This window comes from Suncus etruscus, chromosome 6, assembly GCF_024139225.1.
Source record: "Suncus etruscus isolate mSunEtr1 chromosome 6, mSunEtr1.pri.cur, whole genome shotgun sequence".
Lineage (NCBI taxonomy): Eukaryota > Metazoa > Chordata > Mammalia > Eulipotyphla > Soricidae > Suncus > Suncus etruscus.
The window spans coordinates 117,608,433-117,624,306 of record NC_064853.1 but is presented as its reverse complement, the minus strand read 5'-3'; the positions used below and the strand labels follow the sequence as shown (position 1 = coordinate 117,624,306).

The 15,874-nt window shown below is 51.7% G+C and overlaps 1 protein-coding gene and 1 non-coding gene across 2 annotated transcripts; both read right to left on the bottom strand.

The window, feature by feature from the left end:
- Positions 1–2,268: 2,268 nt before the first annotated feature.
- LOC126012806 (small nucleolar RNA U3) lies at positions 2,269–2,479 on the bottom strand. The gene has a single exon (XR_007497178.1). It is a non-coding gene; the product is annotated as a small nucleolar RNA U3 (small nucleolar RNA).
- A 6,210-nt stretch (positions 2,480–8,689) lies between these two features.
- Positions 8,690–14,661, bottom strand: DOK3 (docking protein 3). Its single transcript, XM_049775637.1, has 5 exons — positions 14,596–14,661; positions 13,007–13,315; positions 10,224–10,323; positions 9,967–10,139; positions 8,690–9,322 (listed from the first exon to the last, which is right to left on the bottom strand). The coding sequence occupies exons 1-5, from the start codon at positions 14,659–14,661 to the stop codon at positions 8,690–8,692; spliced, it is 1,281 nt and encodes a 426-aa protein (XP_049631594.1).
- Positions 14,662–15,874: the final 1,213 nt, after the last annotated feature.

Below are 15,874 nucleotides of genomic sequence, written 5' to 3'. Positions count from 1 at the left end.
AGCCAGGAGGAACCCCTGAGCATCACCGGGTGCGGCCGAAAAAGCAACAACAACAAAAAAGGCTTCTGTCTATGTAAAGCACATGCCCCACTTGAGCCATCTCCCCAGCTGCCTTCTCCTCTCTGTGCTGTGTTGGGATGGCCTGAGTCACGTGATACCCTCTCGGGACTCCCAGCAAAAGCACAGTGTATTTTAGGGGGATCTGGGTCCAGACCCTGCAGTGCTCAGGGTTTACTCTGGTGGACTTTGGCGAATCATATGGGGTGCCAGAAATTGGATTTGGGCTAGCAGCCTACAAGGAAATGCACTATCTGATGTACAATCTCTCCAGCCCCCCAAAAGTAGCTTTATTTTTTGTTTTTGTTTTTGGGCCACACCTGGTGACGCTCAGAGGTACTCCTGGCTATGCGCTCAGAAATCACTCCAGGCTTGGGGAACCATAGGGATGCCAGGGATCCAATCGAGGTCCATCCTGAGTCAGCCGCGCAAGGCAAACACCCTACTTCTACACTACGACTAAAGCCCTCAAAAGCAGTTTTTTTTGGGGGGGTCACACCTGGCAGCGCTCAGGGGTTCCTCCTAGCTCTACGCTCAGAAATTGCTCCTGGCAGGCTCCGGAGACCATATGGGATGCCGGGATTCGAACTACCGTCCTTCTGCATGCAAGGCAAATGCCCTGCCTCCATGCTATCTCTCCAGCCCCAAAGTTCATGTATGTTATGCTTAAGGCTTTGAATTGGGTCCCTGGTACAACAAAATAAATAAAAATTTTAAGAGGCCAGAGATATAAGACAGGGCATAAGGAGCTGGCCATGGTATACAGCAAATCCTAATTCTTTTTTGGGTGGCGGGGCAGTCACACCAAGCAGGGTTCAGGGGTTACTCCTGGTTCTATGCTTAGAAATCGCTCCTGGCAGGCTCATTTGGGGAACCATATGGGATGCTGGGATTTGAACCACCGTCCTCCTTCACGCAAGACAAATGGCTTACCTCCATGCCATCTCTCCAGCCCCAGCAAATCCCAATTCTATCTTCAGTATCACATAAGGTCCCCAAGCACAACCAAAGGTCACTTTAGAATGTAGTGCTGGAACTAGTCAGTCCTGAAATACCACAGCTATCACTATCCTGTCTTTTCTTTTTTTTTTTTTTTTTTTTTTTTTTTGGTTTTTGGGCCACACCCGGTGACGCTCAGGGGTTACTCCTGGCTATGCGCTCAGAAGTCGCTCCTGGCTTGGGGGACCATATGGGACGCCGGGGGATCGAACCGCGGTCCGTCTCCTAGGCTAGCGCAGGTAAGGCAGGCACCTTACCTCCAGCGCCACCGCCCGGCCCCTTTTTTTTTTTTTTTTTTTTTTGGATCACACCTGGCAGCGCTTAGCTCAGGAGCTATTTCTGTTTCTATGCTCAGAATCGCCCCTGGCAGGCTCGGGGACCATATGGGATGCTGGGATTCAAACCACCATCCTTCTTCATGCCAGGCAAATGCCCAACTTCCATGCTATCTCTCCTGCCCCTTATTGATTTCTTTTGTATCCTGTCTTTTTCTTTCTTTCTTTTTTTTTTTTTTTTTTGATTTTTGGGTCACACCCAGCAGTGCTCAGAGCTGAGTCCTTGTTCTGCGTTCCTCGTGGGGCCCAGGAGACTGGGGTACCAGTGATTAAACCTGGGCCATTCACATGCAAGGAATGTGAAAGCACCCTGCCCGCTGTACTATTGCTCTGCCTCTCTCCCAATTTTATCCTTGGCTGTTTTCACTACTTGCTGAGTGATTTGTTTTCGGGCCACTCCCAATGGTTTTTCAGGACTTACTCTTGGCTTTACACTCACAGATAACTCGTGGTGGAACTCAGAAGGCCATATAGTGTGCTGGGGATTGAAACTTGTTTGTCTATATGGAAGGTAAGTGCCTTACCCCTGAATTATTTCTCTTCTACATCCCTGACATTATTTTAATTAATGAATTAATTATTTTGTGTTTTTTTTTGGTCACACCTAGCAGTGCTCAGGGGTTTCTTCTTCTTCTTCTTCTTCTTCTTCTTCTTCTTCTTCTTCTTCTTCTTCTTCTATTTTTATTTATTTTTTTGGTTTTTGGGCCACACCCGGCAGTGCTCAGGGGTTACTCCTGGCTGTCTGCTCAGAAATAGCTCCTGGCAGGCACGGGGGACCATATGGGACACCGGGATTTGAACCAACCACCTTTGGTCCTGGATCGGCTGCTTGCAAGGCAAACGCCGCTGTGCTATCTCTCCAGGCCCTGTTTTTATTATTTAACTGCATCCTCTCCCTCTACCCCTTATAAAGGGAGGGAAGAATGATCATCAATGGCAAAGGGCAGTTGCAGAAGCAACACCTAGAACCATTTTCATGCTCAGGAGAGGATGCTCTGACTCCTCCTCATGGCTTCCGATGCTCTACAATGATCAGAGAAACTTCTCTAGTCACATAGTATAGAAATGATCCCTGAAAGTATAGTCTTCCAAATTTATTTTATTTAAAAAATTTTGAGTCATACCTGGCAGCACTCAGGGGTTACTCCTGGCTCTATGCTCAGAAATCATCTCTGGCAGGCTCAGGGGACCATGTGGGATGCCAGGATTCAAACCGTCCTTCTACATGCAAAGCAAACGCCTTACCTCCATGCTATCTCTCTGGCTCCTTATTTTAATTTTTTTGGTTTTTGGGTCACACCCGGCCGTTCTTAGGGGTTACTTATGACTCTGTGCTCAGAAATCACTCCTGACAGGCACTAGGGACCATACAGGATGTCAGGATTCGAACCACGCAGTCAATTCTGGGTCGGTTGCCTGCAGGGCAAACTCCCTACTGCTGTGCTATCTCTCAGGCCCCTAAATTTATTTTTAACTTTAATTTTTGTAGAGTTTGGGCCACACCCAGAAATTCTCAGGGATTACTTCTGGTTCTGTGCTCAGGGATTACTCCTGGCAGGGCTCTGAAGACTATTTGGGGTGTCAGATATTAAACTTGAATCAGCCACATACAAGGTAAGTGCCCTCCCTGCTGTATTATTTCCAGTCAGCCCCTGATTACCTTAATGCAGCTGCCCATTTTGATTTGGGAGTTAACTTTTTTTGTTTGTTTATGGTTGGGGGCCACATCCAGCGGAGTTCAGAGGTTAATCCTGGCTCTGTGCTAAGAAATTGCTCCTGGCAGGCTTGGGGGACCTTAAGGGATGCTGGGGATCAAATCCAGGTCTATCCAGGGTTGGCTGCATGCAAAGCAAATGCCCTACTGCTGTGCTATCATTCTGGCCCTTGGGAGCTAGCTTTAAGAACTGGAATTTTTGTTGTTTGTTTTCAGAAAATATTTATGGGAAAGAATAAGTTCAGGAAAATTCCCAGATTATTAGAGACATCTCCTGAAGAAGGATTTTTTTTGGAACACACAGATTTTTTTATGTGAGAGTCCTAGATTTGATTCCCAGCACTGCATGGTCCCCTGAATCCACATGGAGCACCCCTCAAAAAATAAGAGCCGAGGGCCAGATAAATAATACAGTGAGGGACCAAAGCAGAGAGGGCAGTTGCCTTGCACAGGACTAACCCAGTTTGATCTCTCCAGCACCCCACAGGGTCCTGAGCACCTCCAGGTGTGACCCAAAAAGTAAAACTAACAAACAAAGAAATAGCACACAACAGGTGGCCAGAGTGGATAGCACAGAGGATAGGGCATTTGCCTTTCACGTTTGATCCCCAGCACCCCATATGGTCCTTGATCACTGCCCAAGTGATTCCTGAGTGCAAAGCCAGGAGTAACCTCTGAGCACAGCCGCGTTTCTCCCCCCAAAAGTAAATAAACAAAGGCAGTGTCAGTTTGGGGAGTCTTGGAACTCTTTCTGCAGCAAGGATCTCCTATTTTTGGATATCCTGGAAAAGAACCCAGGACTGAAACTGGCGCTGGGCGAGGTCGCATTGCCACCTGGTGGTCAACATCGATACTTCTGGGGTGAGTTCACCGAAGTTCAATTTCCCAAGGATTTTCACTCTATTCTCTGATTGCAAGCACCCAGAGAATTATTTTATTTTGCGCTGTGGTGGTGTAGGGGACACACTGGTGGTTCTCAGGAGCTACTCCTTAGCTAGGTGCTTGTCAGTTTCTTCCAGTAATGCTAGATGACCAGCTAGTGTTGCTGTAAATGGAACCTGCAAAACCTGTGCTCCTGCCCTTTGAGCCCTTTCTTTGGTTATTATAATATCAGGAAAATAGCCCCAGCTAAAATTTGTATGCAGTGGAGGGTTCCTATGGCTGCTCCTATGATCAGAAATTTTCTGGACTCAGTTCACTTGCAGGCAGACAGCCTGATGGGCAAAATCAGGAGACATTTCCAGAAAGAAGGCAGGATCAGCCTCTCATAAACAATCTCATCTTCCAGGTTTTGTCCTCTGTGACTGCAGAACACCCTATATACCATTGCACAACCCCCCTTTCCAGTAGAAGGGTCTGAGAGATAAGAGTACAGTGTGTGGGGCACTTGCCTTGTACACACACTGCCAACCCAGGTAGTGATTCTTGAGTGCAGGGATAGAAGTCAGTCCTGAGCACTGTGGAAGAAAGAGAAAAAGAAAGAAAGAAAGAAAGAAAGAAAGAAAGAAAGAAAGAAAGAAAGAAAGAAAGAAAGAAAGAAAGAAAGAAAGAAAGAAAGAAAGAAAGAAAGAAAGAAAGAAAGAAAGAAAGAAAGAAAAGAAAGAAAGAGAAAAGAAAGAAAGAAAAAGAAAAGAAAGAGGGCCCGGAGAGATAGCAGAGCGGCATTTGCCTTGCAAGCAGCCGATCCAGGACCAAAGGTGGTTGGTTCAAATCCCGGTGTCCCATATGGTCCCCCGTGCCTGCCAGGAGCTATTTCTGAGCAGACAGCCAGAAGTAACCCCTGAGCAACACCGGGTGTGGCCCAAAAACCAAAAAAAAAAAAAAAGAAAGAAAAAGAAAAGAAAGAAAGAAAAGAAAGAGGGCCAGAGTGATAGCACAATGGTAAGGCATTTACTTTGCACATAGCCAACCCAGAACGAACTCGGGTTCGATTCCCAGCAACCCATATTGTCCCCCGAGTTTACCAGGAGCAATTTCTGAGCACAGAGCCATGAGTATTCTGAGCATCACTGTGTGTGATACTAAAACAAAAAAAATGAAGAAGAAAAGAAATAGGAGAGAAAGAGAGAAAGCTAGAAAGGAGAGTAAGAAGGAAGAAAGAAAGAAAAGAAGGAAGTTGAAGAAAGAGATTGATGTGTTAAGAGGGGGTTCTAAGTTTGATCCACGACATCAAATGGTCCTCCAAGAACTGGCAGGGTGACTTTTAAACACAGAGCTGGGTGTATAACCTGAGCTCCACCATCAGATGTGTCCCAAAAATAGGAAAAAAGAAAAAAAGGTGGGGAGAGAAGCAAAAAAGATAACAGAGAGATTACAATGCTTGCCTTGCACATAGTTGAACATGGTTGACCCCTGGCACCTCACATGGTTCTCCAAGCCCTGCCAGGAGTGTTCCCTGAGTGCAGAACCAAGAGTAAGCACTGATTATTGTCAGATGTGCCCTTCCAAAAGTTGGGGGGAGGGCCAGAGCGGATAGCATGGTGGTAGGGCATTTGCCTTGATGCAGAAGGACGGTGGTTCAAATCTCAGCATCCCATATGATCCCCAGAGCCTGACAGGAGCTATTTATGAGCATAGAACCAGGAGTAACCCCTGAGCACTGTCAGGTGTGACCCCCCAAAAAATGTTGGGGGGAGTCCAGGTTGATTTGGTTTACATGAATGATTGAGTGTAATGACACAGAGAGGGGTGCTCTGGGGAGAATGGGGGTGGTGAACAGAGAATAGGAGATGATGAAAAAATGGAAATGAGAGTAATCAAGTCTTTTGTGGAGTTTCACTGTGAAGAGGAACAGAGAAGCCAGCTGAATTTGAGGTCACGGGTTGGGTTAATTCAAATGTGGAATCATGGAGTGTATTTGTGGGTGATGGGATGAGTGGTTGGAGGAGAGAGGACCCAGCAGGCCTCTCCCTGAGTGTGGGACCAGAGCATGTGCCATATTGGAGAACAATATGTTCATCCATAAGAGGAGGGTACAAGGTAAAGGTGAGTGAAGAGGAAGTTTTGGGTGGAGGGGAGGAAAAGGGTTGTCTCTCGGAGACCAGTCTGGGGGTTGTGGTCACATGTTTAAAAAAAATGTAATCTTGGGGCCAGCACAGTGGCGCTAGAGGTAAGGTGTCTGCCTTGCCAGCGCTAGCCTAGGATGGACCGCGGTTCGATCCCCCAGCATCCCATATGGTCCCCCAGGCCAAGAGTGACTTCTGAGCGCATAACCAGGAGTAACCCCTGAGCATTACCGGGTGTGGCCCCCCAAAAAATACAAAAAAATGTAATGTTGGGGGCTGGAACTATAGCAAAGAGGTAGGGTGTTTGCTTTGCACGTGGCCCACCCTGTACAGACCTGGGTTTGATCTCTGGCATCCCATATGGTCCTCCAAACCTGTCTGGAGCAATTTCTGGGTGCAGAGCCAGGAGTAATCCCTGAGCACTGTCATGTGTGGCCCAATCCTCCACCCCCCAAAAAAGAGAAAAAAAATGTAATCTGGGCTGGAGCAATAGAACATTGAGGAAGGTGCTTGCCTTCTCATGATTCTATCCCCAGCATCCCATAGGGTCCCCAGAGCACCATCAGGAGTAATCACAGAGTGTAGAGCCAGGGTAAACCATGGGGACCAGTGTAGTCCCAAAATGAGAGAGAGAGAGAGAGAGAGAGAGAGAGAGAGAGAGAGAGAGAGAGAGAGAGAGGAGAGAATGCAGGAAAGAAAGAAAGAGGGGGCCGGAGCGATTGAACAGCAGGTAGGGTGCTTGCCTTGCACGCGCTTGACCTGAGTTCCAGGAAGGCGTCCTGAGCAAAGCTAGGAATAGCCCAAGAAAGAAAGAAAGAAAGAAAGAAAGAAAGAAAGAAAGAAAGAAAGAAAGAAAGAAAGAAAGAAAGAAAGAAAGAAAGGAGGGAGGGAGGGAGGGAGGGAGGGAGGGAGGGAGAAGACGAAAGAGGGGTCAGAGAGATAGCATGGAGGTAAGGCATTTGCCTTTCATGCAGAAGGACGGTGGTTTGAATCCCAGCATCCCATGTGGTCCCCGAGCCTGTCAGGAGTGATTTCTAAGCGTGAAGCCAGGAGTAACCCCTGAGCGCTGCCAGGTGTGACCCAAAAACCAAAAAAGAAGAAGAAGAAGAAGAAGAAGAAGAAGAAGAAGAAGAAGAAGAAGAAGAAGAAGAAGAAGAAGAAGAAGAAGAAGAAGAGGAGGAGGAGGAGGAGGAGGAGGGAAGGGAAGAAAGAAAGAAAGAAAGAAAGAAAGAAAGAAAGAAAGAAAGAAAGAAAGAAAGAAAGAAAGAAAGAGAAAGGAAGGAAGGAAGGAAGGAAGGAAGGAAGGGAGAAAGAAAGGAAGGAAGAAGAAAGAAAAAGATGGGGCCCGGAGAGATAGCACAGCGGCGTTTGCCTTGCAAGCAGGTGATCCAGGACCAAAGGTGGTTGATTCGAATCCCGGTGTCCCATATGTTCCCTGTGCCTGCCAGGAGTTATTTCTGAGCAGACAGTCAGGAGTAACCCCTGAGCATCGCCGGGTGTGACCCAAAAACCAAAAAAAAAAAAGAAAAAAGAAAAGAAAGAAAGAAAGAGAGAGAAAGGAAGGAAGGAAGGAAGGAAGGAAGGAAGGGAGAAAGAAAGAAATCAAGAAAGAAAGGAAAGAAAGAAAGAAAGAAAGAAAGAAAGAAAGAAAGAAAGAAAGAAAGAAAGAAAGAAAGAAAGAAAGAAAGAAAGAAAGAAAGAAAGAAAGAAAGAAAGAAAGAAAGAAAGAAAGATGCAGGGGCTGGAGCAATAGCATAGGTAGGGCGTTTGCTTTGCAGGCGTCCAAACCCGAAGGACACCCCCCCCTCCCGTTGGACCCTGGTTCATTCCCGGCATCCCATATAGTCCCCGAGCCTGCTAGGAGAAAAGAAAAGGAAAAGAAAATGCAATCTGGTTTGGAATGATAGCACAGCAGATAGGGCACTTGTCTTGCACGTGGTCACTTGGGCTCAGCCTTCTGAATTCCACATGGTCCCCTGAGCCCATCAGGGGTGATTCTCAAGTACAGAACCTGGAGTAAGCCCTGAATAAATACTGCTGGATATAGCCCCCAAACCAAACCAAACCAAACCAATTTGGAGAACCAGAGCGGTAGGTCAGAGGTTAGCGTGCTTGCCTTGCACATGGCTGACCCGGTTCTATCCCTAGCATCTGATATGGTTCCCTGAGCACTGTCAGGAGTAATTTCTAAGCGCAGAGTCTACTAAGCGAATGCTGCTGGGTGCGGGCCCGGGATAAAGGCATTCGTGTGGGCTCTGGAGCAGGAGTGCCACCCGGCCGCTTCACCTGACACAGGTGAGTTCTAGATGCGGCGTGCACCGGGGCCCATCTCTGCTACACCTGCTGAGCATGCAACGAACCCCCGTGGGGTCCCTCGCACCCCGCAGGGTTCCCCAGCCCCCCAGGAGCGATCCCTGGGAGCAGAGATCTGAGCCTCCCCGAACCCCGAACCCCAACCCTCGGAATGAAGATCTCCAGGGAGACTCGCTAGCAGGTGGGGCTTTATTAGCTGCGCCCTCCTCGCCATGTCGCCCCGCTCCTTCCCGTCCTTTCGGGGTCCCCTCCGGCGCTGGGGCTTCTCAGGGCGGCCCTTTGCGGCGCTCGCGGCTCAGCAGCGTCACCAGCTTGGCCTTGAAGCCGCTGTGCAGGCCGAGCCGCCCCGCCGCGGCCGCCTCGTCGCCGTCGTCGTCCGCCAGCTCCTGCTCCAGCAGCCGCCGGTACTGCGCCTCCAGGCCGGCGTCGGGGCCCGGGCCGGGCCAGCTGGGCGCCTCGCCGGCGCGGCCGTGGCAGAGGGAGCCGGGGCTGGCGGGCGCCGCGCGGCCGTGGGAGCCCTCCAGGCCCTGCAGGTTCTCGTAGAGCGGGTCGGCGGCGCCCTTGTGCACCGTGGCGTACAGCCCGGCCGCCGGCTCGTCCGGGGGCGCGGGGCCCAGCAGCAGCGGCAGGCTCCGGGGGCCCGGGTCGGCGGGCAGCGGGGCGCACTGCGGGGCGGCGGGCGGCGCCTCGCGGAGCTCCCCCGGGGCGTCCAGCGACGGGAGGGAGGCGGCGCGCGGCAGCGGCACGGGCCGGGCGCCGGGGCCGTCGGGCAGCTGGTCCCGCTGGCGCGCGATGGCCGCGGCGACCGCCTGGCACAGGTCCTGGGCGCGGGCGCTCCCGAAGGCGAAGACGCCCTCCCCGGAGTCGCAGCGCCGGCCGGCCTCGAAGGAGAACACGCCCTGGCGGCGGGCAGGGCCCGTCAGGTAAGCGCCCGCGGCCGGCCGGCCGGGCAGCCCTCCCTTCACCCCGGCCGGGCGACTAGGGTGCCAGGCTGGAGGTGCCCGCGGGACTCCCCGCTCTGCCTCCAGCCACTCGGGGAGGGTCGCTCAGGGGCCATCTGGGGTGTCGGAGATGGAGCCCGGGGTTGGCACCGGGCAAGCAAGTGTCCTCCCCGCTGTCCTCGCGCTCCAGCCCATTTGTTTTGGGTTCTGTCTTGTGCTCTAGGATCACTCATGGCACCGCCCAAGACACCAGGTGGGCATCCCGGTGGACCACACGCAATGCAAATTGCTGACACGCTCACCCTCTTGTTCAGGGATATGCCTGGCTATGTGGTGTTTGGGGCTTCCTTCATTCAGGGACCACCCTACGGTGGAGCTCAGGGGACTGCACCCGGGCAGCTGCAAGGGCAGTGGGCAAGCATTGTGCCCACTGGACTATCTCCTGGGCTCCTCCCACGAATTTATCTCTAAAGTCTGTTTTAGGACCATGGGCCACACACCGCAGTGCTCCGGACTGACTCCTGGCTCTGCTATCCAGTATCACTGGAGAGCACCAGGGATGGAACTCTGGTTCTATGTTTGGGCTCAGACCCTCCTCTCACCTGGTAGGAGCCGAATTTGCGCAGGAAGTGATAGGGCCACGAATAAAGTGCCAAGGCGCATCCCGGCAGGCTCAGCTGGATGCCCTCATGGCTCAGCCGCAGGATGTATGTGCCCTTGAGCTGGCAGCGGGCCGCAGCCTCTGTCCTTTGCACCACCACTGGAAACTCATCCACTGCGGGCCAGAACACACGTGAGGAGGGGGTCCCTGCAGCCCACCTCCAAAATTCCATCCCATACCAGTCCCTCCCAGCGTCACCTTCTGTCAACGAAGAGTAGATGGAATTCTCCTCCATGTGTACCAGGCCTCTCTGGGGGGACTCCACTTCCTTGGAGCCTGAGGGACACTCTCCTGTGCCCTGGGGAAGAGACCAAAGTCAGAGGTCAGAAATCAGAGTGCCCCATCCTTTCTTGGGTTCAGGCTACTTAGAGTTTTCTGGCTGTTGGGAGCTGGTAGCTGTGCCCCTTGTCTCTAGGCACTCCTTGGAATTTGTTTATTCAAGGGTCTCACTTGCGGGGGGGGGGGGGAGCGAGACACATCTGGGGATCAAACTCAGATCAACCACACGCAAGGCAAACACCCTACTGGCTGTGCCCCCTATATTTCCTTTTTCGATAGATTTTTTTTTTTTTATGGGGGGAATCACACCTGGTGGTGCTCAGAACTTTTCCCTGGATCTGTGCTCAAGGGTCAGTCCTGGGGGTTGCATGTGGCCAATCTGGGTTTGATCTCCAGTATCCCATATGGTCTCTTGAGCTCTGCAGGAATAATTCCTGAGTACAGAGTCAAGAGTAACCCCCTGGGCCCGGAGAGATAGCACAGTGGAGTTTGTCTTGCAAGCAGCCGATCCAGGACCTAGGGTGGTTGGTTCAAATCCCAGTGTGCCTGCCATATGGTCCCCCGTGCCTGCCAGGAGCTATTTCTGAGCAGACAGCCAGGAGTAACCCCTGAGCAGTGCCGGGTGTGGCCCAAAAACCAAAAACCAAAAAAAAAAAAAAAAAAAGTAACCCCCTGAGTCTCTCTGGGTGTGACCCCTGCCAAAAAAGTTTTGTTTTCATTTATATTATTTGGAGATGGTGATGACGGAGCTCTAGATGGCATTGCTCAGGGTCTGTTCCTGACTCTGTGCTCAGAAGTGATCTGGGATACTCTTGGGGCACCAGTTGATGCTGGGGGTCAACTTTGAGTTGGTTGCATGCAAGGTGAGTGCATTAAATTCTGTATTATCTCTCCAGCCACAGCTTATTTTTATTTAGGACTTACTTCTGGCTCTGTGCTCACACCTATGGAGTGTTGGGGATTGAGTCCAAGTTGGCCATGTGCAAGGCAAGTGCCCTCCCCATTGTACTATCGCTCAAGTTCCTGGTACTTCTGTTTGAATTGCTGTTGAATGAATTGCTGAGTGGCTGAGCCACCAGGAACTCTGCACACCGCCGTTTGAGGAAGCTCTGTCTCATTTCCTTGCCTCACTCATCACCACCTCTGAGAACCTTTTAAGCTCTGTTCTTGGCTCAGCCCCAGCTCCTTTCCCTCAGAGCTTCTTCTCACAACCAAACTGTCAGGATATAGATGAGGAGGCGGGTAGGCCACTCTACCCGTTCCCTTCCCCACCCAGCCTCCCATCTGTCTCTCTCCTCTACCTCCTCCTGGCTCCTAGTCCACCCCCACCCTGCAGGTTGCATGTTTCCTGCCCTTCGAATACACAACCAGTTCTTTCCTGCTCTCCTGGACTTTTACACTTACATTGCAGCCATCTGCAGGCTTAACCTTTATTTAGTTTATCTCTCTTTTTTAAGCTTTTGGGCCACATCTAGTGGTGCTCAGGCCTTATACACTTATACACTCTTACATTCAGGAATACAGATGGTGGTGCTCTGTGGACCCTATGGGATGCCAAAGATCAAACCCATGTGGGCTGCATGCTAAGCAAATGTCCTCCCTGCTGTATTATCATTCAGACCCTATCGTCTTTGTTTTGGAGGGGGCTACCCTATCAGTGCTCAGGGACCATTCCTAGCATTACTCTTGGGGGGTCACTAAGAGTTTTTGGGGGAGACCATGCAGTACTGGGATCATAGGGCTGGAGCAATAGTACAGCAGGGGGCCGGAGAGATAGCATGGAGGTAAGGCATTTGCCTTTCATGCAGGAGGTCATCGGTTCGAATCCCGGCGTCCCATATGGTCCCCCGTGCCTGCCAGGAGCAATTTCTGAGCCAGGAGCCAGGAATAACCCCTGAGCACTGCCGGGTGTGACCCAAAAACCACAAAAAAAAAAAAAAAAAAAAAAAAATAGTACAGCAGGGAGGGCACTTGAGTTGATCAGAGTTCAATCCCTGAAATCCCATATGGTTCTTCGAGACCAACCAGGAATGATTCCTAAGCATAGAGTCAGGCCCTAAGTACCACAGGGTTTGTGGTACTAACTAAAACAAACATAACTAAAACAAACAAAAGACCTCCTGGGGTTGATTTTGCCACAATGAAGGGAAGGCAAGCATTACCCCTGCCCCCATTAGCTCTCTGCTCCCTTCTTTTTGTTTTTGTTTGTTTGGGGACCACACCCAGAAGTGCTCAGTGGTAACTCCTGGCTCTGCACTGAGGAATTACTCCTGGTGGTGCTCCTGGACTATATTGGAAATCGAACCTGGGGCAGCTGTGAGCAAGGCCTCCCTCTGTGGTATCACTCAGAGGCATTGCACTTTGCTTCTTTTTCTTTCTTTTTCTTTTTCTTTTTTTTGGTTTTTGGGTCACACCCACGGTGCTCAGGGTTACTCCTGGCTCTGTGCTCTGAAATCGCTCCTGGCACGCCTGGGGGACTATATGGTATGCCGGGATTGGAACCACCATCCTTCTGCATTCAAGGCAAACGCCCTACCTCCATGCTATCTCTTCTGTCTCTGCACTCTGCTTCTTACAGAGAAACTTGCAGTGTCCAGCAGGATTGTTCCCTGGGTTTTCCTGGGCATGCTGGTTGCTGCCTTTTCCCCAGGGTGTGCATACACAAGGATCGGACAGGAAATAGGGAAGATTCAGGGACTCACCGGGAAGGCCAGCTGGCAGATGGCATCCAGCCACTCGTGCCGGTGCTGGGCTGCCAGCAGGTGGCTTCGCTCCGTGGTGCTCAGCAGGAAGGCGCTGGTGTCCCTTGGGCAGCTCTCACCTTCGGTGGGCAGCACTGACACACAGTCCGCCAGGCGGATCACCCGACGCTCTCCCCGCCGGCAGGGCCCTACACCCCGCTCACCTGGGCTTCCTGCTGGGCCTCCATCTCGCATCTCCCAGGTCTCCAGTCGGGCCACTCCCAAGGGCCCCCCAGCATACAGATGAGCCCACAGCCTCCGCCAGAATTTCTAATGCAAGGAGTCCAGGATTAGTGGGGCGGTGGCAGACAGGGCTGGAGCCATAGTATAGGGGAGGGAACTTGCCTTGCAGGTGGTCAACTGGGGTTGGATCCTGGCACCACCAGGAATGATCCCTGAGTGCAGAGCTAGGCATAAGCCTGAGCATGCAGGTATGTGGGGGTGGCAGGCAGCTGGGTAAGTCCCTCACTTTCAGTAGGCGACCTGGCTTACAGCTCATTGAGCAGATGAGGCTTTGGAATTACCAACCTGGTTTCCAGTTCTGTTGAATTTTCTTTTCTTTTTTTATTTCGATATTCAGAAACACTAAGGGATTACTCCTGGTCTGCACTCAGGAATTACTCCTGGTGGTGCTTGGGGGACCCTATGGAAGTCTGGGGATTGAATCCAGGTCAACTGGGTACAAGGCAAGAATCCTCCCCACTGTACTATTGCTCCAGCCTCTCTTTCTTTTTGATTTAGAGTCACACCCAGAGGCGCTCAGGAATTACTCCTGGCTCTGTGTTCAGGGCCACTTATGGCAGGACTCTGGGGATTGTATGGGGTGCTGGGGTGGACTTCACCTCAGCCGCATGCAAGGCAAACGCCTTCCCTGCTGTACTATCACTCCAGCCTCATCTCCTTAATTTTCCAGTGACTGAGCTGTCTGCCCTTGTGTCTCTGAGGGTTCTGAGTACATGGGGGGAGGGTGAAAGGTTCTCCTGGGTGAAGTCTGTGTAGTGTCCAGTGCCCGGGCAAAACCCCCCGCCAATAGAAGATCCTGTGTCCCAAGACTGGGAGGGGTGTGGGAAAGCAGCGTTGGGCTTCTTGCAAGCAGGGAAGGAAACATGCAAATAGCTTCAAAGAATCCCCAAGTGTTTATCTGCGCAGGCAGCAGCTGTGGGGTGCAGGGTGGGTGCAGGGTAGTGAAGGCACCCCTTCTTTCAGTCCTGTGACCAGGCTGTGAGCTCTCAGCGAGAAGCTAACTTCTGCAGGGTGGGGCTCCCCAACTCAGCCTCCCCTTGATACCCTGTATAAGGTAGAGGGTGGAGCAGCAACCGGCTGGATTGGGGTGTAGGGCTGTGGGATCTGCCAGTTGCTGGCTCTCTGAGGTCCCAGTGTGGGCTTCTCAGAATTTCCATCCTCTGGGCTCTCTCAGTCCCGGGGATCAGGTTTGGTTTCTCAGACTTGAGCCCCTACCTCCCATAGTCCCGTATCTAATGTGGGGAAGAGGGTGCCAGGGGTTCAGGACAGGGACCATCTGTGTCCTGAGTAGCCTGAGGGATCCCCACCTTGCCGAACTTGATCTGCTGTTGGAAGAGGATCCCGTCCTTGACTGGAGGGTCCAGGGCGTCCATGGCCGCGCCGGGGGCCTGGGCTCTGCTCTGGGGCCCAGGGGAGCGACTATTCACTTCCCCTTTCTGGCCACTTCCCCTCCCTCTGTCCAGAGTGGCAGCTGCAGGGTTGGGGGGAGGGGAGCCCGGCATCAGTGCAGGCACTTGGATGGGGGTGCCCGTTGAATTAAATTTTTTTTTTTTTTTTTAGTTTTTGGGCCACACCCGGCATTGCTCAGGGGTTAACTCCTGGCTGTCTGCTCAGAAATAGCTCCTGGCAGGGCAGGCACGGGGGACCCTATGGGAGACCGGGATTCGAACCAACCACCTTTGGTCCTGGATCGGCTGCTTGCAAGGCAAACACAGCTGTGCTATCTCTCCGGGCCCCTGAATTAAATATTAATTATAGAGTCCTATATGGCGCATGGGTTGGATGGATGGATCGTACCTGCAGCCCCTTTTGGCAAGCGGGTCTGAGGGTTCAGGATAATGGCAAGGAAATGACCCACAGGCAGTCAGTAGAAGTCAGGTAAAGTTCAGGAGCTTTATTAATAAGGCCCTATCCAGATGCTTCTCTGCACCCAATCTATGGGTCTCATCTCTCCGTCCTCTCTTGCTGCATCTCCCTCTCTCCTCCCAAGGCAACCCCTTAAATTACCAACCAGACCCCTCTCAGCTATGGGGGGTTCTCCCTCTCCAGGTGAGATAGACAGGAAGTTGAGGGGAGGGTAACAGGTGCCTGTGTGTGATTGGCAGGAATGGATAATGGGACTCACCCTAGAGTTAGCTCCTCACCCACTATGCCTGGGACTTGGTCATTCCCCTTTCCCTCACCTTGCATTTAGTCACACCTCTCAAAGACTAGGTAACTCCTGGGGGGCCACTTTTGAGTCTGGCTGCTGGCTCTACCCAGTGTGGCCCTACATAGCTGCCTCTGGGAGACATTGCCCCTACCCTCTGACACTTTTTTTTGTTTGCTTTGGAGGCTACACTTAACACTCAGGTTACTCCTGGCAGGCTTGGGGGACAATATGGGTTGCCAAGGATTGAACCTGGGTTGGCCACATGCAAGGCAAGTGCTCTCTCCGCTGGACTATGACTATACCCCACCTCTACATCCCTCCTTGTTTCCTGGATGGCTCCCTTCTAATTTGCCTTGAAGAACAGCTTGGATTTCTCTGCACACACTCACAGTGGGCACATTGGGGCACCCTTCATTCTTTTTTTTTTTTTTTTT

What these genes read in the sequence shown, in the direction of transcription:
- DOK3 (XM_049775637.1), bottom strand. Translation starts at nt 14,661, where the DNA reads ATGGACGCCCTGGACCCTCCAGTCAAGGACGGGATCCTCTTCCAACAG. An exon ending in TCTGCCAGCTGGCCTTCCCG is followed by an intron (nt 10,324 to 13,006) that starts GTGAGTCCCTGA and finishes TCTCTTCCCCAG; the next exon opens with GGCACAGGAGAGTGTCCCTC. An exon ending in GCAAATTCGGCTCCTACCAG is followed by an intron (nt 9,323 to 9,966) that starts GTGAGAGGAGGG and finishes GCCCGCCGCCAG; the next exon opens with GGCGTGTTCTCCTTCGAGGC.